This window comes from Aedes albopictus, chromosome 3 (genome assembly GCF_035046485.1).
Source record: "Aedes albopictus strain Foshan chromosome 3, AalbF5, whole genome shotgun sequence".
NCBI classification, from domain to species: Eukaryota; Metazoa; Arthropoda; class Insecta; order Diptera; family Culicidae; genus Aedes; species Aedes albopictus.
In genome coordinates, this window is record NC_085138.1 from 387,195,177 (window position 1) to 387,219,464 (window position 24,288).

The following is a 24,288-nucleotide window of genomic DNA, read 5'->3' on the forward strand; positions in this document are numbered from 1 at the left end:
GATGCTGCATAGTATATCGAACATTTGTCGAAGTCATTTATGTGCCGGGAAAATATAATTCCAAGTTGGTGAGAATATTACAAACTGAGGGAGGATAATAGGCCCAGTCAGACCCCTGAATGGGCAATGTGGGTTAGTGTATGGGAATGCCATTGAAGGTTTGTAATATTCTCCGAGGCTTTCGAAATCCAACAGGGCGCGTCCCCGGGTTGCGGATAGTTAGAAAAGGGAGGTTTTTCGCATTTGTACTGTAATCAGCCAATGTGATATTATCTTCTATGGTGTTGTAGTGCGAATAAAATTTAATGATCTCATTCTATGGGAATTCGAACCTTATAATGTATTGCTTATCAACTTCAATTTTCTATGCTTGACAAGGTTTTGAAGACAAACATGAGATGAGAGAATTGCCTAATAGGAAAGTCACATCAGCAAAGCTTTTACATATGCAAATGCTATCCATGGGGTCATGTCTAGCATTTAATATGTATGGCAATGACTGATTCTTACCTAGTAGGGGTACTACAAGACCACGCGGACAATTCGATTAAAGGCTTAATTGGAAATAATATATTTTCCAGAACTGAAGGGACATTTTTTCCGGGGTGACTGGCGAGTCGGAGAGTGTAGAAGTTTCCGTTTGTTGAACAAAATAAACAATCGGGCGCTTTTTCTTTCTATGACTTGTTTGGCATTTTGTGGATTATTGTTTTTTGGTTTTGGATGGTATGCGATTCACTGTTGAGCTTTAAAATTATTTTGCATCTGAATAGCATTGATATTGTCAAGTCTGTACCAACACCCTAATCCCACACCAAAATACCCTTTTCCTATCCCATGGCGTTTATGTGGTCAGCAAAGACTATTCAGCCATTACCCCTCCTTATCATCGGCTTTGGACTGACTTGCGCTCTCATTGCCCCACCAAATGCTGCAAAATGAAAATGAAAATGAGACAATATAATTTTTAACTATAACATCTCATCTTTAATTCTTATGTTTGCACACACATAAATGGAATGAGCTGCATAAATACGTTTTATAGATCACATCATTGAAGCTAAAACGTGTGCTATAGTGTGTATGATTGCACATATAGAAATAACGGTTGCAATGTCTTATAGATTGTATATTCTAAAGCTGTATAAAGTTTAACTTTGCAATTTTATCAGTGATAACATATTCCATAGCACAAAATCAAACAAGAAGTCAAGTATAAACCGAGTGACCGTAACACTTCATAGGCAAATCCTGACTGACTGACCAATTGAAAACTTTCCCATCCTCTGCCGTAACTTTCTGAGTCAGTTTGTAACAGTACGGCTGTTAAACTGCTTCTGAAAGATTACGTACTCTTTTCTATCTTCGGGTCTAGTGTAGAGGTTTTGTTGAAGATCAAGTAGGCATTGGTGATCCCAACATAGTTTGACACATAGTTTTTCGTTTCACTTCTTGTTACACCTCCAACCAAGTTAGACCAAATAAAGATTTGTTCGTTACGTATATCGAGATTCCCAATAGGTTATGGGCTCGACCAGTAAAGACGCAGCGGTTAACGGAATCCCGCAGTTCCGGGGAGGACCTGGATTTCACAACTGGAGTCTCCGTGTTTGCACTTACCTGGAAGCAATAGGAGTAGACCATACGTTGACGGAGGACCCTCCCGCGCAAGAAGCTTTGAAGGCCAAATTTGCAGAGGTGGATAAGAAAGCAAAATCCTTGCTGATCGGATTCCTCGCTGATGAGTGCCTTGAAGTTATACGGGAGAAGAAGTCGCCCGAATAAAAAATACAATAGAAAAACCGAACGTTGTATTGTAACAGTACTATTTAGAACCATATTTTTACAATAGACACCACTGTATACATAAAAAATACAAAAACAATAAGATGTAATGTAAATACCATACCGTGAATTGTAAATAAGATTTTTACAATATATTATACAGGTTGTTAAGTATCGTAACAATATAAAAAAATATTTTTCTCCATATATATTTTTTTGCAAAACCATACATTTTATTGTTAATGAATTGTTCAAAATACTGATACGTGGGTTTAAATATATCGTACATTGTATGGTACATGAATGGTTTCAAACAATAAAATGTACCGTAAATATATTGTTTTTAATTGTAATTTCACTACTGGTTATACATTTAATCAAATGGTTGTGGAATGATTCTCTTTTGTTATGTTGTATTGTTTTACATTACATAAACCATATATTGTTATATTATCTTGTCATTTTCCTCCTGTTAATGGCACTTTAGGCTTACTAGCATTTAAGAATGCGCTTTGGGAATTCTCCAGAGCGTTTTGAATAACCCTTCATATATTGGATCGCCCACGTCTAAGTCTGAGTAGTCTCTGATTGCATTAACAGTTGAAGCTTAGGCTCCCATGCCCCACCAGCCAGATAACCGGGTTTTGCAAACTAAGCATTATTTGTGGCAACACTTTGAGCGGCATGATGGAACTATGCCGAGCGCGCTAAGTGTTATTAGACCACTAATGTAGTTGCATGAAGTGGGTGACGAGGTACATAAGTATCATTACAGCGTGCTTAACCGTTATTGCAATATTGAGGCTCCAGTTTGACTAAAGTTTGAAATACATAACAACTCATGAGAAAACTGTCAAGTTCGATTCAAATATAAGTTAGGTTAAAAAGCGAACCCGCAGACGAACCTATATTAGAAGTCAATTCAGTGTTCAGTCCAGTCCATATGTTAAAGATGGCTCTACGTCAAAGATAAAGTTTGTCAATCGCATTTGATTCGATTGTGGTCGAAGGCAAGTTCACATGAGAGAAGAGGAGAAAACTCCCCTAAATGCAAATACCAAAAGAATAGTGTTTAACCCATCCACTGATTTACGGTAATCTGACCTGCATCTTTCCGGGTTGGCCTACATTCGTATTTCTCTCATCGCACTCTACACACCTAGCCCGCCATATCTCTTGGACCTGCAGTTCTTAGGACATCTGGTTTACCATTGATTTAAACATTTTAATGACTTTAAATTGATGTTTCAACTTATTCACTTTTTTCTCTTTCCTTGCCTTTGCATCAAAAAAGTCACAAGCATCAACAAAACAAAGCACGGAAAAATCTTAAACTGAATAAATAATTAAAAATTCACGGAAAAATAATGTTTCGGAAAAGTGAATGGTTCAAACGTAAGAAAAACAGTATGATATATTGTTACATAAAAATCCAATGTCAATGTATAGTATAGCGAACCATTTCATTACAGTACACTTTATTGTAGCTGGTACACTGTATGGTGCAGAAATGGTTTTCACCAAACACCCTATGGTTGATTTTTATCCGGGCGGCCAAGGCTATGTGGACAAGCTTGCAAAACACGTTTGCGAAGAAATCCTTGGGAACGCAGAACCTGCTGCGGAAGCAGTTGAGCCGTTTAAAGATGAAGGAAGGTTCGTCGATGCGTGAACACCTGGTGGCATTTGAAGACTTGATCCGCCAACTACGCGTTGCTAGTGCGAAGCTGTCGGATGCGGATATGGTGGTATCACTGTTCGGAACGCTTCCAGATTCATAATGATCCTCTCATCACGGTGCTCGAAAACCTGGGGGATGATGACATAACGCTGAACCACGTGAAGCAGCGGCTGCTTGCGGAGGAGATGAAGCAACAGGAACGTTATCATGGTTCGTTTGAAGAGGTACCCACGGCGTTTTCTGGAGAAAAAGCGTGGTTCAAGCAGACGAAATTCGGCGGCCGGTGCCATAGGTGTGGAAAGAAAGGCCACATGAAAAAGGATTGCGAAGAGGAGTGCAGCTCGGAATCAGCAGCGGCAAACAGGAAGGCGGTAAGTTTTCTGATGGATCGGCACGGTGGTCAACGGAATGGCTCAAGCAAGTTGACGTTCAGACTGGATTCCGGCGCGAGTGACCATGTAGTGAACGATTTGATGGCATTTTCATCGGCAAGGCAACTAGAATCACCGATCATTCTCGACATTGCAAAGGAAGGGCAGACTCTGGAAGCGGAAGTGGTTGGCGTTATTGACGATCTGAGTAACAGAAGAGTACCACTAAACATCAACCAGGTGCTCTATGTTCCAGAGCTGCGGGAGAACTTGTTGTCGGTTAAGCGTTTGACGAAGGCTGGCGTTACCGTAATATTTGAGAGAAGCGTTGCTGTATTGAAGAAAGGTAATATTGTGATTGCGACGGCATTGCTGAGAGGAAATCTCTATGAATTGGACATCAAGATATCAAACTAAGCACTGAGAGGATCAGACAAGCGAGTCAGAGGGAGGAAATGATGTCCCGCATGATGGAGATGAAGCTGAGAAGATTGAAGGCTGCATGGTTGATTGTCCGGATAAATTGAAGCCCTCTTTCCGGCAGTGTGCAGTGTGACAGGCATGTGCAACGATATCAAGATTGACAAAGCGAAGGAACCGGTGACAAAACCAAGAAAGGCATACGACGTGTTCAACAATCGAGCAGTGGTTTCCTCAAGAAAAAAGCTAATAAGCTGCTGCTTGAATCTTGGAGGACTAATGAAACTGCGTGGTGTATGCAACCAGAGAGGAGCCTATGACCTGTCCAAAGATGTCGGATCAAGAGGGGGTGTTGAAGATCAAGTAGGCATTGGCATCCCGACATAGTTTGACACATAGTTTTTCACTTCACTTGTTAAACCTGCAACCAAGTTAGACCAAATAATGATTTGTTCGTTACATATATCAAGATTCCCAATAGGTTTCAACTCTATTCAGAGTGCAGCTAGAAACCTAGCAAAATATATATATATATATATTTGCCCGAAAAGTGTGTCATTTTAATGAATTTCGAAATGGTTCAAATTAGGATTACAATTCGACTAGTTCAAAGCTAGATTTTTTACCCTATTGGATTCCATAGGGATCTAAATAAAAGTGGGTCGCGAGCAGAAAAAGTTTGATACTCCTTGTTAAATACTGTGAGAGCATTATAATTCATTTTCCTTCTAAATTCCACAATTGATGACCAAGAACGTAATCATGCACATAATTAGTATATAACATTAGTTTACAGCATTTTTGAACTCGGTAAGCTGATCATCGTTTATGGTGTAGAATTATGCCCTGAGTTCAAAAACGCGAAGGAAAAAAATTACAGTAGAGCGGAAATTTTTTCAACTTTCCACACAAGGTTGATGATTTGAAATCGATTTTTGTTCTATTTTTAAGCAAAGTCGCTCACTTCACACATCTCATTCTCCGTAATCAATGCTCCGATTGAGCTGAATTTTTTAGTGTATCTCGCCTACATATGATATGTCAAAAAAAAAAACGTTGAGAAAGAATTTTTAAATTGTATTTTTCTTATTGAAAAAAATACATTTCTTCATATATCGCCCAGACACGAATGCCACATAAGTGGTAAAGTGTCTTTAATAAATATTAATAATTCATATATCGTTGAAAATTTTGCTAAAATTTAAGGAGATCGTTCCCAAAGCTCGCCAATATCTTGAATTTTATCAATCTGACGCAAAACCTGCATTCAGATGATCGAATGGTATTATATTCAGCTTTTAATTTATGGAAAAAGATTTAAAATTGGTTGAACAAAACGCAACATATTTGAATTTTATTAAATTCCATATTTCAAAAAGTTGTAAAACTCGATATTGAGCTAAAACTCAAAAACTGTTCTAGGTACTTTAAATTTTTTGAAGCACGGTTTCGAAATCAGCGCTAAATTATGCTTCAAAAATTTTGATCGTTGACAGAAGTTCACGACTTTCGTTTTATTTTGTAAACTAGTGTAATTAATTGATGAGTGTTTCTCTTATCTCTTTCCCTATCAGGTCAACTCGGCACCGGCGACCAAATCCGACGGGACAAAATCATCCACCTCAAGTTGTTCAACGTTTCGAAGATAGCCACCTGCTGCGACTACTCGTCGGCCCTAACCGTGGAAGGTCAACTGTACCTTTGGGGTGACAACAATAAGAATCAAGCCTCCCTGGACAGTAGCAGCCTCTTGCTGAAAACTGCCAGCACGCCAACGCTGTTCCACCGCTTCCGGAACATTTTGGATGTCGCGTCGGGAAACTTTGAAACCTACATCGTTACGAATGATTTGCGTATTCATGATGTTCGGATGGATGATGTAAGCTTACACTACGAGTGCGCAGATAGGAAGCGATTGATGGAGGTGCCTGAAGATATCGCTCTGGATGAATTACCCCTGATATTAGCTAGCGATAGCCTCGTTATCGTAAACCACCTTCCGCTCAATAAAGACCTGCTCCGAATCTACACCAAAGAACAAGCCACGGTTCAAAATCTACTTAAGCATTTCAAAGAGCACAACATTGCTAAAATAATGAAAAACTCCTCCAGCGTGCTGGCGCCGCACTTTTTCTATCGTTCGTGCACGCGACTGTTCTATCTAATGTTGCTGAATTTGAAATCTTTGTACAAATTTGCTCTAGATAACGATATCACGAAAATTATGTCGCTTTTGCTGCACGAAGAGTTCCATTTCCTGTACAGGCAGATCGTCAAGTGCTACAGCGACAGCGACTGTCTCGGGCTGATGCACGAACCGGAACTGAAGCTGCTCCAAATCTATCTGGATAATGTGAAGAACGTCATCGAACTGAGTGAAATTCTAGTCAATTCGAGCAAAACGCTGAGCGAACCGGTGGAAACCCGGCTGCTGAACGTGAAAAGCGAGTGGCTCCGGTTCCTGAACGAGGAAGTCACCGAAGAGATGGGCAAGCTCACGAAAGGTAATTTGATATGGGGAGCTTCATAGGTATTTCTTTCAGGACATTGAATAGTTTATTCAAAAGTCTCAATAATGTTGTACATATGTTGATTTCGTCAATCCTAAACCGACTCAAAATGTTCGGTTCCAAGTTAATTTTTTAAGCATACCTAATTCAAAGTTTTCTCATTTCTCTAAAGCGACCAAAGCATTTTGGCTCAATGAGGATAACCTACGGTGGTACGCCCTGCGGGAATCGCATCGCAGGGTCGTACTGGATTCGATGGAAGTACCCCTCAAACTGCTGGAAGTCAACATATTTTTCTCCTCGCCGCGGATCGTCCTATTCTCGGACTGTCTGGCGTACCTGTCCGGGACGCAAATCGTAGAATACCCGCTGGATTTGATTTGGATCTCGGCGGAAATCAAGGAAACGTTCAAAAACAAACACCGGGAAAAGCTTAGGTTCATGATAAGCGTCATCACACCGGAGGAGAACCTACGCTGCTACACGATGAACTCGGAAGATAAGATGGTTTGGCTGAACGAGCTCAAACGGCACGTGATGAAGGTCCTGAAAAAGGACCCCACGTCGAAGCAGCCCATGTATCGGTACAGCTCGTACCGGTTCAGCGATAAGCACGCCAAGTACGGCGGAATGGAGTACTACGGCTTGTGGAAGGTTGGTCAAATTGATGGAATCGGGCAGCTCAAGGGGAAGGACCGTTCGTACCGAGGCGAGCTGTACCATGGGGACATCACTGGGTGTGGACGCATGAATCGTACCCTGTACGGGATCGAGACGGTTTATGAGGGTGAGTACAAAAAAAAAACTCGGGAAATTATTCATCAGATAGAGAATTTTATTTCCATACTTCGTTCGAATTTAACTCAATCGTAAAATCCGCTGTTTCGTAGTCGCATCGTGTGGTCAAAATGCATGTGTCCGTACACGAACCGGGTGGATACGCACGGAGCAGGATAACTGCAGGGATAGCAGCACGGGCCAGGGGAAGGTGGGCAGCATGGTCCGCAAGGTCCTCCACAGCAGTCGTAAATGTTTGGAAGGGCTCCACCAGGGTACATATTTCTCGAAAGGATTTAGATTTTTTTCTTCTACTAGTTTACTTCTTCTTTTTTCTGGCTGAGCCCGTTTTCGTGAACCGAGTTGAGGGCCGATGATGTACTAGTTTACTGATTTTGACGTCTGTGTCGTTCGAGCTTCCAAAAGATAATGACATAATGACAAGGTTGAATAAAACATCAAATTTGGATTGCTACGATTTTCGTTGAAATCCTGCAAATCTGGTCGGCGTTAAGTCAGAGAGGACCATGTGTCTTTTACTTAATTTCTAGAAAAACGACTTTAAAGTTTGCAACTCTATAAGTTTTGAGTTTTTCAACAAATGCTCTTGAATTTTTGCCATAAATCTTAATAACTATTCATCACAGCATCGCTCTGTATCGATCGCGAAAAAACGTAAAATAAAGCTTGAAACCGAGAAATTGCTAAGTAATTGAATGTACTTAGTCCACTTTGACTGAACGGTTTTTGGAAAATCTTCAACCAACTACTACAGTTCACTCTCAAGTTTTTACATATTTGATGAAAAAATAATGCACAAGTAGGACAACAGTTAATAGGAGTAGTGTATAATGTGAGCAGGAAGTTTGAAATTCGATATTTCTGTTATTACACTGTTGATTACCATTTTCAATTTTTATGTTCAGGCAGAGTGGACCAAGTACAACAGCTCAATACCACATGAAGGGTAGTCAATTAATGAGCTATTTAAGAATTCTTAACTTGAACATTTAATAGCTAACAACTTTTTGAATGTATTTTCACAGCTCGGTACGTTATTTGAAATATTGTAGTTACACAGTTAATAATAATATATTCAGAGGACTGGCATTTTTCAAATTGGGGGTCTCCAGTTAGCCTATTGGTTAAGGCTATGGATCGCCAATCCGGAGACGGCGGGTTCGATTCCCGTTCCAGTCGGGAAAATTTTCCCGACTCCCTGGGCATAGTGTATCATTGTGCTTGCCTCACAATATACAATTCCATGCAATGGCAGGCAAAGAAAGCCCTTCAATTAATAACTGTGGAAGTGCTCAATGAACACTAAGTTGAAGCGAGGCAGGTCAAGTCCCAGTTGGGACGTAGAGCCATAAAGAAGAAGAAGAAGAAGCATTTTTCAAAAATTCGTTCAGACAGAGTGAACCAAGTACACAATTCTGAAATATGTAATCGGTAAAATCAATTTCTTCATGAAACGGGTATTGACACATTTCAATATGATGCCCAACAGCTACTAAACAAACATACCTATTTTGATTTGGAAAAGATTACGAAGAATAAGGTAATTTCAACTATTTTTCTTAGAGACACATGGTCCACTCTTTCTGCACGTGAAATGCCACAATATGCTTCAACACGATGATCTGTAAAATACGATAATGACCATAATAAAATGGAATTTCATGTGCTTTCTTGATCAATAATCATCAGAAAATACGTCACATCTGGATGATCAACTATTTTATTTATTGGATTTTAACCAATACCTATTTTTTCTGCTCTCTTGACATCAAGCATATGGTCTACTCTGACTGCACACTATTATCGATATTTGCAGTTCAATCAAAAGACAATTGTGATATAACTCTCGTTAATTGTAACATTAAGAAAATTGGGTGAATGTTCCAAGTAGCCCTAAAAATCTAATTTTCGTCAATTTTGTAACTTTGTACCCTCTGACTTAACATCGACCATCTGAACATCTGAAAAAAGCTTAGGTAATGGGGAACTGGAACCACTTTTGACGAAAATGTAAATAAGAAGCAGAACTACCTCCCGACCGCCCTAAACCAGGGGAAACAGGACCGTCGTAAGGATGGTCCTGAAACCCACCTAGGCGGATGCGATTGCAATCGCAAAAGCGTGTGAGGCAAACGTCAGCTGAGGAGCTACCAGGCGACGCCCGTTAGGCTTGGCGTCTGTAATCCCGAAGGTCGGCAGTAAAGCCGGCAAGTGGGACCCCAGCCAGGCGTCCCGGAAAGATTGTAAGGGTGGGCCTACAGGGGATACTCAAAATAACTGGGACAGGCAAAATTATCACTTTTCAAAAAATGTTCAACTCGCTGTAACTTTTCGAAAAGGGCATCAAATATTCTCAAATTTTTACTGTAAGCTCATCAACTAGTTGTGTATCAGTGGTCAAAATTTGGGAAGGATCGGGCCATTCTACACAAAGTTATAAAGTTTCTAGAAAAAGGTATAATTATCCGATAGCCAATTTTGAGCTGCTATATCTCCGGGTTCAATGAACCGAATGCAATGAAATTTTGATCATTTATGACTTAAATAATGAACTTTGAAAAACAGTTGACTAAATTTGAAATTATTAATAAAAAAAAAGTTATGGTGATTTAATTTATTCCATGGTTTTTTAGTAAATTACAGTAAAAATTTGAGAATATTTGATGCCCTTTTCGAAAAGTTACAGCGATTTGAACATTTCTTGAAAAGTGAAATTTTTACCTGTCCCAGTTATTTTGAGTATCCCCTGTAGAAAGGCCGGCCCGTCCTGGATCGAACGGAACAGAGATTTGTGAACATGGAGAGGTCCTCAGCAACCACAAGTTAGGGCGTGCAGAAGAAGAACGCCCCCTGGACTGTAGTAGAGTGGAAGAAGAAGAAACCGCAGGTTGTATAGGAGCGCACTCTGGTTTCACTTCCATATATCGTCCCCTTAATGCTAGAACTAGGTAACTGGTTTTGCGAAATCGCGAGCAATTTGTTTACATCTGAGCGTTCACCACAATAAACAAAAGTTCGTCGATTGAAACTTCAAAAACACATAATGATGCTTCATTTAAGACCAACAAAGTGTTTGTTTTATAGCAGGATAAGTTTTACCAGCCATTTTTACCCGTACTTTCCAAAACGAGTTACCTAGTTCTAGCATTAAGGGGGCGATATGATTTTTGCTAGTTTCATGATGCAACCGGTAAATTTTATGCATAGGTATTTGTATCCAAAATGCGGGTTGTATTGTTTATTGAAAATGGGCTCAAACGATTTTTTTTTTGCTTCACGGAGCCGAAATTCTCCAACTAACATTTATTGTGGATGTAAACGGCAACAAAGCGTCCTCAATACGGCTTGATGCTGAGTCACTGTGTTGTAGGGTGCTGCGGGGCAAGATGGGTCAGCGCCATTTTCGGGCGCATTACTCATGTTTTGATTATGTTAATAATTTTGTTAGTGACCAGCATGAATATACAAAAGTTTGGGGCATTGATTGAAAAATTATCCACTCTCATTGAAAATAAAAAATAAAATGGTTTTTAATCATTTTTCTTATGCGATACATTCCATATATTCTCCATATAAACGGCCGCGGGGCAAGATGGGTCACCTTCAATTTTGAACGTATTTTTGGAGCATTCAAAAGATAATTATTTTTTATTACAAGACTATCTTATAAATGAATTTGAACAAGCGGAATGAACGCTCAAAATTATAACATAAAATTATGATAATTTTTTAGTGAAAACATCGATTTTCAAGTCGCCTTAGGACCACTCATATTGTAAAGTTTTTTATATTCCAAATAAATTTATAAAATGTTTACTAGTAGCTCTTGTTTACTCAGTATGGATATGGAGCATATATGAATGCGGAACAAATCTTATATTTTGACGTTTTTCGTTGAGAAAATGTGAATTACTTAAAAGATGACCCATCTTACCCCGCACTTTTTTCACGGCGCAAAATCGATCACTTTTTAAAGCTGCTTGTATAACATCATATTTTGTATTTAATGAACTTTTTATCGACTTTTAGCATAGCTAACAAGTGTATTAAAGAGAAGCGGACGAATACAAACCAATACGATTTGTTTTTGCAAAGTTATGGTGATCCATTCTTAGGTGACCCATCTTGCCCCGTCACGCCCTACATATACACGGAAACTTCTATGCAAGCCCTATACCAATGAATCTGACAACATTAATCCACATGTATATGCTGCGCGAGCAGCTTCTATGTCACCAAGCCATAGCTCTTTTTTCGGCTCCTATGTAACCATTAACTGAATAACATCTTGAGAAAGCGCTTTCTCAGCATTTTCACAGTTGTTAAATAATAGTTATACGGCATCCCCAAATTATTCGATTAAATATAATTAGGTTATGGATACCGTGACGCAATTCATGCGAAACTGGAATTATCGCTCTTAAAATTTAATAATTAAAGTACTTGCCGCTACTTGGAATCGAACTCCCGATCTCCGTATCCACTGGTCCCGATGATGTCTTCGCTGCCCCACTGCTATATATTATGTTTTCAGTTCAAAACCGAATTAGCGACATTTTTTCTTTGACTTCCGCTGCTTTTGCCTTGCGTTAAACCGAAGACCACATTATCAAGAAGACTTGCAACACTGCTGAAAATCGGGAGTCACTGCTAGCAGCGCCACCCCGGATGAAGGTGGCACTATTCATGATAGTGTGTGTAAATGTTCATACTCGTACCAATACACTCTTACACTTTTACACAAAGGTACCACCTTAGCTCACCAGGCGGCGGTGCCTTCGGTGACGCTTGCCGTTAGTATGGGAAAATAACAGAGTTGCATGTCTTCTTGATAAAGTAGTCTTCGGTTAAACACAATGTCGGAAGTGGGGCGCTGTATTGTACACCTGGTGCTCTATACAGCGCCCCACTTCCGACATTGTGTTTAACGCAAGGCAAAAGCAGCGGAAGTCAAAGAAAAAATGTCGCTAATTCGGTTTTGAACTGGAAACATAATATATAAATAGCATAAACAATAGCCCGTTTTGTTTTAGTCCAGACAAAACTTAATACAGTCCGGATTCGCTGGTTGGGTCATGACTGCGCCCCGATTAGCGAATCGTGTTCGTTCGTTGGGGCAACTGACAACTGATCAAAATGCTCTAGACACACGCAAGTGACGAGAAATACGTCAAGGAACACTCACATACTTGCGTAAACGTTCTGTATACAGGAGCTGTGATGCGACGGCGGTCAGACGTCAAACTCGTTTTGACATTGACATGACAGTGCTTTTTAGTTGGGTTTTGCCCCAACCAGTGAACATTCAACCATCGAGACAGCCCATCTAACGAGCTCTCAACGAACGAATCGTCACTGCAACTGTGCCCCAAGAAACCTTACCCGACTTCATCTTCCTGCAAAAGCTTGTGAAACGTCAAACGCAGTAATGTTTATATAGAGATAAGTGACATTTCAACACACGAACACTAGCGCGATTTTTTCCTCACACAAAAGTGCACGCCGATTCAAAGGCTATTCAGATTGCATATGCAAATATTACCCAATCCAATTGGGTAAAACGGGTAAATAATGATTAAACTAACGTCCGGGGAAAGAGTGCAAATATTTTCCTCGCAGTTTCACAACTACATCTACAAAAAAGGCACGCATACATTTGAACGTGATTACCTCTATTGAACAAGCTGTGTGGTTGCGCCAACAGGTTCTTCGTCGCAGGTTTTAGCTGAAATAGTGTTCTTTAAACAGCTATGAAGCACTGTTGTTTTGTGTATTTGGCAACATTACAAAACGTACTGTATAAAAGCAGCTGTTTTATTGGCTGGGACTCTTATTCGATTTGCACATCTTCCGGCAAATCTTCCGGAGTTGGATTAAATCATTTCACAGCATAAAGATGGATAGCTGTAAAGTATTTATGTAGTAGCTATATGTACCGCTTAAAACTTGTTTTGACAATAATGTTTACATCCGACAAGCCGTGTTGGTATCTTTCTTTATTACAGCTTATAGCTATAATGATATCGCATAACGGCCTATACGATTAGTTCAAGTTTTCACGTCTTCCGGGAAATCTCCCGGAATAGGAAGCAATCAGTGAAGTACTAGATTGAAAGTAGTGAGCTGGAATTTTGTATGGTGAGATGATCAGTTCTCCATTTCTGTAATAAAATAGTACAAACAGCGTGGGTTATATGATTTCTTGACTAATTTGATGCTGTTTGAGCAAAAGTTTTGATAACCGTGTTGTTGAAGTTGCAAGAAATAAATAATACAACAACACAGTTACCCAAACTTTTGCTCAAATAGCATCAAATTAGTCAAGAAATCATATAACCCACGCTGTTTGTACCATTTCATTACAGAAATGGAGAACTGATCATCTCACCATACAAAAATCCAGCTCACTACTTTCAATCTAGTACTTCACTGATTGCTTCCTATTGGAATAGAGTGCAGTTAAAGGCAGCCCCAGTGACAAGTGATTGGTTTCTGAAAACAAGTTTGGTAGCTGTATGGTGCTTGTTTTGCAGCCGTGTATTAGCTTATGGTTTATATTTGACTTGCCGACGTTCGCCGACGCATAAGAATTGCCTGTGTCGGTGACGCTTCAATGGGGCACGTTCGGTGTAGTACTAGATTTGTAGTAATGAGCTGAATTTTAGTATGGTGAGAAGGTCAGTTCTCTGTTTCTGCAATGAAATGGTACAAAAAGCGTGGGTATTATGATTCGTTGCCTAATTTGATGCTGTTTGAGCAAAACTTTGGATAACTATGTTGTTTATGTTGCAAGAAATGGAGAAAACAACAACACTGTTGCCCAAAGTTTTGCTCAAACAGCATCAAATTAGGCAACGAATCATAATACCTACGCTTTTTGCACCATTTCAGTGCAGAAACGAAGAATTGACCTTCTCACCATACTAAAATTCAGCTCATTACTACAAATCTAGTACTTCACCGATCTGTCCTATTAGAATGCCGACGTTTTTACTTCGGCGAACTTTTGTTGGAGATATTTGATTTCACATATCGACTTCGGTCTAAAATAAATCAATAAGTACAATAGTTTTTCTATGGAATGATCTTTCATGCTTCTTCACCCGCCTAAACGATGTCAGTAAAATTGTGAGGTCGATTTTCTGATCGATTATTCGAGTAAAGATACCCCAGAATACACTATACCCAGGAAGTTAAAAAATGTCTCGACCAGTATGGAATAGGAAGCAATCAGTGAAGTACTAGATTGAAAGTAGTGAGCTGGATTTTTGTATGGTGAGATGATCAGTACTCCATTTCTGCAATGAAATGGTGCAAACAGCATAGGTTATATGGATTCTTGCCTAATTTAATGCTGTTTGAGCAAAAGCTTGGGTAACTGTGTTGTTGAAGTTGCAAGAAATGAATAATACAACAACACAGTTACTCAAACTTTTGCTCAAATAGCATCAAATTAGTCAAGAAATCATATAACCCATGCTGTTTGTACCATTTCATTACAGAAATGGAGAACTGATCATCTCACCATACAAAAATCCAGCTCACTACTTTCAATCTAGTACTTCACTGATTGCTTCCTATTGGAATAGAGTGCAGTTAAAGGCAGCCCCAGTGACAAGTGATTGGTTTCTGAAAACAAGTTTGGTAGCTGTATGGTGCTTGTTTTGCAGCCGTGTATTAGCTTATGGTTTATATTTGACTTGCCGACGTTCGCCGACGCATAAGAATTGCCTGTGTCGGTGACGCTTCAATGGGGCACGTTCGGTGTAGTACTAGATTTGTAGTAATGAGCTGAATTTTAGTATGGTGAGAAGGTCAGTTCTCTGTTTCTGCAATGAAATGGTACAAAAAGCGTGGGTATTATGATTCGTTGCCTAATTTGATGCTGTTTGAGCAAAACTTTGGATAACTATGTTGTTTATGTTGCAAGAAATGGAGAAAACAACAACACTGTTGCCCAAAGTTTTGCTCAAACAGCATCAAATTAGGCAACGAATCATAATACCTACGCTTTTTGCACCATTTCAGTGCAGAAACGAAGAATTGACCTTCTCACCATACTAAAATTCAGCTCATTACTACAAATCTAGTACTTCACCGATCTGTCCTATTAGAATGCCGACGTTTTTACTTCGGCGAACTTTTGTTGGAGATATTTGATTTCACATATCGACTTCGATCTAAAATAAATCAATAAGTACAATAGTTTTTCTATGGAATGATCTTTCATGCTTCTTCACCCGCCTAAACGATGTCAGTAAAATTGTGAGGTCGATTTTCTGATCGATTATTCGAGTAAAGATACCCCAGAATACACTATACCCAGGAAGTTAAAAAATGTCTCGACCAGTATGGAATAGGAAGCAATCAGTGAAGTACTAGATTGAAAGTAGTGAGCTGGATTTTTGTATGGTGAGATGATCAGTACTCCATTTCTGCAATGAAATGGTGCAAACAGCATAGGTTATATGGATTCTTGCCTAATTTAATGCTGTTTGAGCAAAAGCTTGGGTAACTGTGTTGTTGAAGTTGCAAGAAATGAATAATACAACAACACAGTTACTCAAACTTTTGCTCAAATAGCATCAAATTAGTCAAGAAATCATATAACCCATGCTGTTTGTACCATTTCATTACAGAAATGGAGAACTGATCATCTCACCATACAAAAATCCAGCTCACTACTTTCAATCTAGTACTTCACTGATTGCTTCCTATTGGCGAGCCAAGGATAATTGCACGAGTCAATGTTAATACCTCTTAACACCTTATTTCTTCTGATCGTGTATATTCTTATATATGTCATGCTAATGCTAATAGTTATCCAGCTATGCCGAAAGTTTGATGTTAAACATGTACCCTTCTTCCGCAGGTGACTTTTTCGACGGCAAGTACAACGGCTATGGGAAGCTCAAGAATGCCCCGGGTACAGGATCAGCGCAGCAGTATTTCAAATACCAGGGATACTTCAAAGATGACAAGTACAGTGGCTTCGGAACGCTGACTACCAGTTCGTACCAGTACAATGGGGATTTCGTAAATGATCTCAAGGAGGGTTTCGGGGTAGTGGAAGACAGCATAAACGGGGTGAAGTACATCGGAATGTTCGCCAACGACAAAAAGTACGGAAACGGGATTCTGATAACGACCAATGGAACGTACTACGCGGGACTGTTTGCAAACGACGTACTATCCAATTCGGCGGGTGGATTGGCTATTTTCCCCAGTGGGATATATTATAAGGGGGAGTTGACGATCGATGGTCCCAATGGGAAGGGTACTTTTTACTATCCTGAACGGGAAGTCGAATCGGAATCGTTCGAACTGGACGACACCAATACCAAAATGAGTGGCCATACTATGACGGGGACATTTGCGGGTACGTGGGAGAATGTAAGGATATCCAATGGCAGCATGGCTATGAATCAACGCTTCAACAAGGTTCCGATGTAAGTGTTTGATGTTATAACGTAAATTGTAATTTATTTCATGATTATCAATCTTCCACTCAGCTTGGACCTTAAGATCAACGCCGAACGAAAATGGGCTTCCATCTTCTCCTGCTTCCTTCAGTCGGTGTTCGGTACCAGTGATATAAGTAAAATCCGTTCGATGGATGTCAAAAGAATTTGGAACAAGATAGCAATCTACATCAGCCGGGCGAAACGGAAAGAGCAACTTAAGTCAAATAACTTCGAAACCAAAATAGCGGAATTCAACGAGAACTCGGCGGCTGAAATCTGTCAAAGCGGTTTCCGACTAACCACACTTTCGGCCACATCGCTACGATCCAGTATATCCGATTCCAAACTGTCACTTAACACCACGCCAAACGGCACGCTCAATGGAGACACTCTGGCGGCACTGGACAACATCTCCGTCCGGAGTTTTTCGTCAATCACTTCGCGGGAGTACGACGACGACTTCATGTTGAATCCTTCCGGAAACCAGAGTCGGACGTCGCCCTTCCGAGATCTGGACATAATTCCGGATTTTTGCATCACTTCGCTCAACCAGCAAGGGCTGGCCCTGCTGCGAGATTACCTGGGTGAGGCGTTCCGGAACCAGCACCACCCGTTGCATCAACTGTTCGAGAAGCTTTCCAGCTGTTTCTACTCTACGTACAGCTGCTGGAAGTTTACACCGAATTCGATTCTCTGTGAACCGGCCATGAACGAGTGGATCTCCATTGTCAGTCGGATCTACACGCTGGTGGTGACGGTTATGTTTCCAGCGTTGCCAAAGGATTCCACGGTGGTAGATGGGTAAGTAGAATCCGGAAGATAAATTCCTGAAAACTTGATAGAAGTCTTGATAGAATTTCAATTAAGTTTCTTAGAATTTTGTGGTATTCTTGGGATTTCCATTAAATTGCACCGACTTCATGGAGTGAAGGGATTCTTCAAGAGATTCCTGTTCCTTTAGAAATTCTTCCTGATATTCTAGTATGTTTTTTCCGGGATATCTCCAGAGTATCTCATGGAATTCCTCCTGGGATTTTGCCCGTGATTTTTTTTCGGGATTCCTCTTGCGATTTTTCTAGGCTTTTTTTCCTAGGATTCCTCCAGGGATTACTATAGAATGAGAATGATTCTCGTATCGTAATACCACAATTTTTCGTTATTCCAGGGAACTGCTGTCATACCAAACTCTGCTGTATCCAATACTTATGACTCAGGGTATATATTCGGCATTATTTGTGCTGTACGCGAGCAAGTGCAGCAAAAACGACGAAATTTACCGACAAAGGATATTGATCTGCGAGAAAAAGACGGACGAAAATTTGATACAATTGCTGGACATTAACAGGTTTGTTGAAACAATCCAATTTCGTTATAAAAATATTTGTATTTGTATTTGTATTTGAACCTAACTTCCATCGGACTCCATTGAGTCTACATGAAACGCCAACTATCTAAAGCAACATTTAACATTATCAAATAGGGCCATCACGAATTAGTCTGTTCTTAAAAGTAGTGGTCGAAAGATTAAAATCAAACAAATGGTAACTTTCGTTGAACAACATGCACATGGCCCTTATCGGCTCATTCTGTCCGTAATCCGTACGGTGATAGTCAAGCCGCAGAAAGTTAGTATTTCTTAAAGTTCTTGCAGGAACATTGAAATTCAAACGAGAAAGGATGTTCGGTGCATCGATTTCGCCTTTCAACAGTTTGGCCATAAACATTGTCTTCATTAGGTTCCTCCTTTTCTCTAGAGATGCCATACCTATTAACTGACAGCGGTCAGAGTATGGCGGGAGTTCAGCAGGATTGTTCCATGGCAAGGTTCTCAGAGCAAATCTGATGAATTTTCGCTGAACGCTTTCAATCCTATTAATCCAAACAACCGCAGTAGGGGCCCAAACAACAGCAACAGATTCTAGAATTGACCTCACTAACGAGTAATACAGAGACCTAAGACAATATGGATCTCTAAATTCCTTGCTGAATTTGAAGATCATTCCCAGATTCCGGTTAGCTTTAGACAGGATGTTCGTGTAGTGCTCGGTGAAATGTAGTTTTGCATCCAGGAGTACGCCTAAGTCCTTTACAGTATTCACCCTCTGTAGCGTTTCGCCTTTCATCGTGTAGTTCCATGTTAACGGTTGTACTTTTCTGCTAAATGAGATAACCATACATTTCCGTACGCTGATGGTCAAAGAGTTGCGTTTGCACCAATCCACAAACATATCCACTATCCGTTGAAGTTCTCTGCAGTCATCAATAGATTTCACAGCTATGAATATCTTAAGATCATCGGCATAAATTAGCCTATTCTAACGTTTGTCTGTTTTCAGAGAGCTCATTCCAATAATTCAGAGTTCACTCTACCAGCAAGCAATCGAAAGTCTAAACCGCTTCAAGGAAAAGTGCTGCCCAAGTGAGATGATGAAACATATCAATGAAGCGTTCGAGTTGGTCAACGATGCCAGCCGACAGTACGGTAGGTTTCCTCCGAATCAACACTAATCACCTTCACAATCTCACACTTCTTTTTATCTCCCGACAAATCCCCCGAAACAGACTCCACGTTCAGTATTGCAGCGGATAGCTTACTGGAGCTGGCCATCCTGCTCATCATCAAAGCCAACATACCTCAACTGGGGGCGGAAATAAGCCTGCTGGAAGACCTGATGCAGAACGATGCCTACGGAGGGGACTACCACAGCAGCACCCAGAACGACTACTGTCTTACCACGCTGAAGGCGTCCTACCAGCATATCATTAGCGATAACTTCTTCGTCAATAAAATTTTCGACGGAGGAAGTCCGTAAAACGGAGTTGGAAATTGCATGCTCTGTTAGCGGAGTCCTATAATATACTAGTTTGTTTTGTGTCGAAAATACTCTGTGATTTGTACGCCATTCCCTGTACAAGAACGCCACGAGTCTGCTTAGGTAGGTTTGGTTTTTTAAAGTAAGGTTTTCAAGTCGACCATAATTTTGCTCATAGTTTTTTTTATTTTGCTTTTTATTTTTAAAGAAACTAAAAGCAATTGTTCGTGAAAAGTACTACTTCATGAAAATATAAAGAAATATTTATGCAATGTTTAGTGTTGATATCGATTGAGATGCTTTAAAAAAAATAAAAAAGATGCGATTTCCTGCTATTACCAGTGAAAAAATAAAAGTTATTTATGTACGAATACTATATATACAAATATTTTTTATACAATGAAAGAAACCCAATCAAGCGTATGTCTATTGTAGTAATACCCTGTAATACCCTAGCTTTATCAAATGTTCGTTCATTGCCTTCGCCCTTTATCTGTCAGTACAAAAACTACAATCCCTTCTCCCGGATAAAAACTAACCATAGGGTGTATGGTAATAGTAGTTTACGCAACAAGGTGTAGAATGACGATTTTTACAGCACGAGTAGTACATTTATCCAACGAGGCTTGCCGAGTTGGATGATTACGACGAGTGCTGGAAAAATCGAGTTCTGCACCGAGTTACGTACAACGTTTTTTGCAATTTCATAGATTACCCTTGAGGATAGTTTTTAACAAAACTTTTTCATCAAACTGCACACTAGGGCAATTCAGACTTTAAACATGTCAAAAACTCAAAGCTCCCATATGTTCATTACAATCCTTGGTGCAAAACTAGAGTGCTGTCAAATTTTCAGCCATTTCGGTGGTGATTTAATGGTGGCCCAAAAGCAAAATAGGTTTATATGGGAATTACCATGGCGAATTTTTAAAAAAGGTTCTCCACGCTGTAGAGCATCAATTCATGGATGACGTCATAGGGTCAAAGCCGAATTGAATTCTTCAGACCTCAATGATGAATGTTGCCGAAGACCGCAATTCGTTTCGACTCACGAGACAGAAATTATTAATCAATTATCGTCCATGCATGTTTGAACAGAAGACCACAGCTCGATCGACACGCTTGACACGCAATCATGCGTGTTACCTTCTTGCACACCTTGCAGGACATCGTGTATGAAGATGCGCATGCGAGTGAGAATTTGTTTAATAACTTTTTACCCGATTGTCGAAATAAGTTCCGGTCTTCGGCAACATTCATCATTGAGATCTGAAGAATTCAATATGGCTTTGACCCTATGACTTCATCCATGTGTTAATGCTGTACAGCACGGAGAACCTTTTTTGAAAATTCTGCATAGTAATTCCCACATAAACCTATTTTGCTTTTGGGCCACCATTAAACCACCACCGAAATGGCTGAAAATTTGACAGGACTCTACTGCCGTGAATCGCATATTTGTCCCATTTGCATAGGAATTCCAGCAAAGATGGGACTGATATGTGATTCACGGCAGCCTAGTTTAGTACCAAGGATTGTAATGAACATATGGGAGCTTTGAATTTTTGACTTGTTTAAAGTCTGAACTGCCCTACTGCACACTGATGTTCATAGCCATGTTTAAGAAAATTTGAACATAACAGGTTATACTGTGCAGTTGTCACAATTAAAAAAAAAACCCGATTTAATCCACCTATGGTGAACAGAACCCTTCTTACACTTATTAAAATTATTGTTGTATTATTTGTATTTAACATATTTGTTTTGTGTAATTTACCAAAAGTTTTAGAAAATATTGTGGATTTGGCATCTAGTGGATTGGTTTCCTAAATAGCATCATGGACCATGGACTAAACTACCAGAAATGCCAGACACTTCCTAGAGTCTTGTATGGAATGTTTAAAAAATAGCTTACATATTCTGGAATTTTGTATCTTTTATTAACTGCCAAAATATCTTGAATCGATTAACAAATGGGTAAGAAAATCAGCGAGACACAATATATCTTAATCAGTCAATTAAATTAGCTCCGAAGTACTTGGTATTCATGGTTATGGTGTAAAAACGACAAAAATGATATATCTACTAAGTTAATCAGTTTTGGCATTAGCTAGTTATTTTGACTGTCTGGTTCTTCAAAGCTTTCATTTAACATATTGTTAGTTTCCATAAAATTCCTGTGTATTTGTAATTTGTTATTCATAATTTTGTTGAAAACAATAACCTGCTAGTATACACTTTGTATGAGGTCAGCATCATTTATTTAAAAAGAGACTGGTCAAAAACAAATGCAAGATAACAAGTGAATATAATAAAAAAAAAGAATTTATTGAAATACTCTTCGTAAGATATCTCAGTAATCAAATGTCGAATCGAAATAAAATTGCAGGGTCTTATACAAGCATATTGTAGCGTTCATTTGGGGCATAGAGAACCCAAAACGGTTGACAGACGGCTGAGATATTTATTATGGTACCCTTGGCCAAAAATCTCTCAAAGAGTTAACCTGTATTACTCCTAAGTACTATTTGAAAGATATCTCGGTAACCAAATGTCCAATCCTAATGAAATTGTATAGGGCTCTACTAGAATGTTGTAGCTTTTATTTGGTGCCAGGATAACCGAAATCGGTTGACAGACGGCTAAGATATTCATTATGATACTTTTGGTCAAAAATCTCAAAAGGTTTAGTTGTATAAATCCGAAGTACTCTTCGAAAGATATCTCTGTAACCAAATGTCCAATCGAAATAAAATTTCTGGGAGATCTACTAGGGTGATGTAGCTTTCATTTGGTGCCAAGGGAACCCAAATCGATTGACAAACGGTCGAAATATTTATTATGATACACTTGGTCAAAAATCTTAAAAAGTTTAGAAGTATGACTCATAAGTACTCTTCGAGAGATATCTCGGTAACCAAACGTCCAATCGAAAAAAAATTCAATAGCGTTCTACTAGGATGTAGTAGCTTTCATTTGCTTCCAAGAGAACTTAAATCGGTTGACAGACGGCTGAGAAACGTGCGTGACTTTTTTTTGTAACGCACATACACACACACACACATACACACATACACACACACACACACACATACAGACATTTGCTCAGTTCGTCGAGCTGAGTTCATTGGTATATGAGACTCGGCCCTCCGGGCCTCGGATCGAAAGTCGGTTTTTTGAGCGATATTTATACCCTTCTTATGGGTGTAAGAAGGGTAAAACGTCCAGAAAGCATCAAGAAGTTGACCAAAACTGAAAACAGTGCTGTAATGGTTCATTACGCAACGCAAATCAGTGCTGTAATGAACCATTACAGCACTGTTAATTTGGTGTGGGAAAGTAGGCCTTTTCCTGTCAGATTTGCGTGAGGTAAAACAGCCTACTACGATGAGAAATTGCAAAAAAACCATTCCTGCACCATACTGTGTACCAGCTTCAATAAAGTGTATTGTAATAGAATGGTTCGCTAAAAGCTGTGCACTTTGTAGCTACAGGTAGCTACTATACATTTACACCCGATATTTATGTCACAATATACCGGGATACTTTAAATAACTGGGATAGGTAAAATTTTCACTTTTCAAAAAATGTTCAACTCGCTGTAACTTTTCGAAGAAGGCATCAAATATTCTAAAATTTTTACTGTGAGTTGATCAACTAGTATATCAGTGTATCAGTGGTCAAAATTTGGAAAAGATCGAGCCATTCTATACGAAGTTATAAAGGTTCTAGAAAAAGGTATAATTATCCGATAGCCAACTTTGAGCTGTTTTATCTCCGGATTCAATTAACCGAATGCAATGAAATTTTGATCATTTATGACTTATATAATGAACTACCATCAAAACTTTTGGCTAAACTTAAAATTCTTTACACGAAACAAAATTACTACGATTGGATTATTTTTCTAATATAACACCAATTTATCCAAAACTTCATCATCGTTTCAAAATTTGAGATAGTAATTATAGTTCATTTAAATTCCCTCTAATTGACTTAAATATGAATATATTTTGAAAGGAAGTAACAAAATAACTGGCATTAAATTGAAAAAGTAATGGGATGCATATAAAAAATAGATAAATTTACTAAAAAAAACACAGAATAAATCAAACCGCCATAATTTTTTTTTTCTTATTAATAATTTCAAATTAAGTACCCTGTTTTTCAAAGCATAAATGATCAAAATTTCATTGCATTCGTTTCATTGAATCCAAAGATACAACAGCTCAAAGTTGGCTATCGGATAATTATACATTTTTCTAGAACCTTTATAACTTCGTGTAGAATGGCTCGATCTTTTCCAAATTTTGATCACTGATACACAACTACAGATCAACTTACAGTAAAAATTTGAGAATATTTGATACCCTTTTCGAAAAGTTACAGCGAGTTGAACATTTTTTGAAAAGTGAAAATTTTACCTATCCCAGATATTTTGAGTAT

At 39.1% G+C, this 24,288-nt stretch overlaps 1 protein-coding gene across 4 annotated transcripts in view; it reads left to right on the forward strand.

The window, feature by feature from the left end:
- The window catches only part of LOC109400976 (alsin homolog), a 125,984-nt gene that overhangs the window by 13,407 nt on the left and 88,289 nt on the right, over positions 1-24,288 (forward strand). For 2 of the 4 annotated variants that reach the window (XR_009998608.1, XM_062855918.1), the window contains exons 2-3: positions 5,832-6,761; positions 6,940-7,554. Coding sequence is in view for 2 of the 4 variants with exons in the window: in XM_062855918.1 (XP_062711902.1) it covers positions 5,832-6,761; positions 6,940-7,554 (1,545 nt within the window). In the remaining 2 variants the exon portion in view is untranslated. Of the gene's footprint in view, positions 1-5,831; positions 6,762-6,939; positions 7,555-16,437; positions 17,015-17,077; positions 17,831-18,194; positions 18,375-19,365; positions 19,512-19,591; positions 20,221-24,288 lie in introns of those variants that run through there. The other 2 variants (XR_009998609.1, XM_029875360.2) reach the window with 2 other exon arrangements.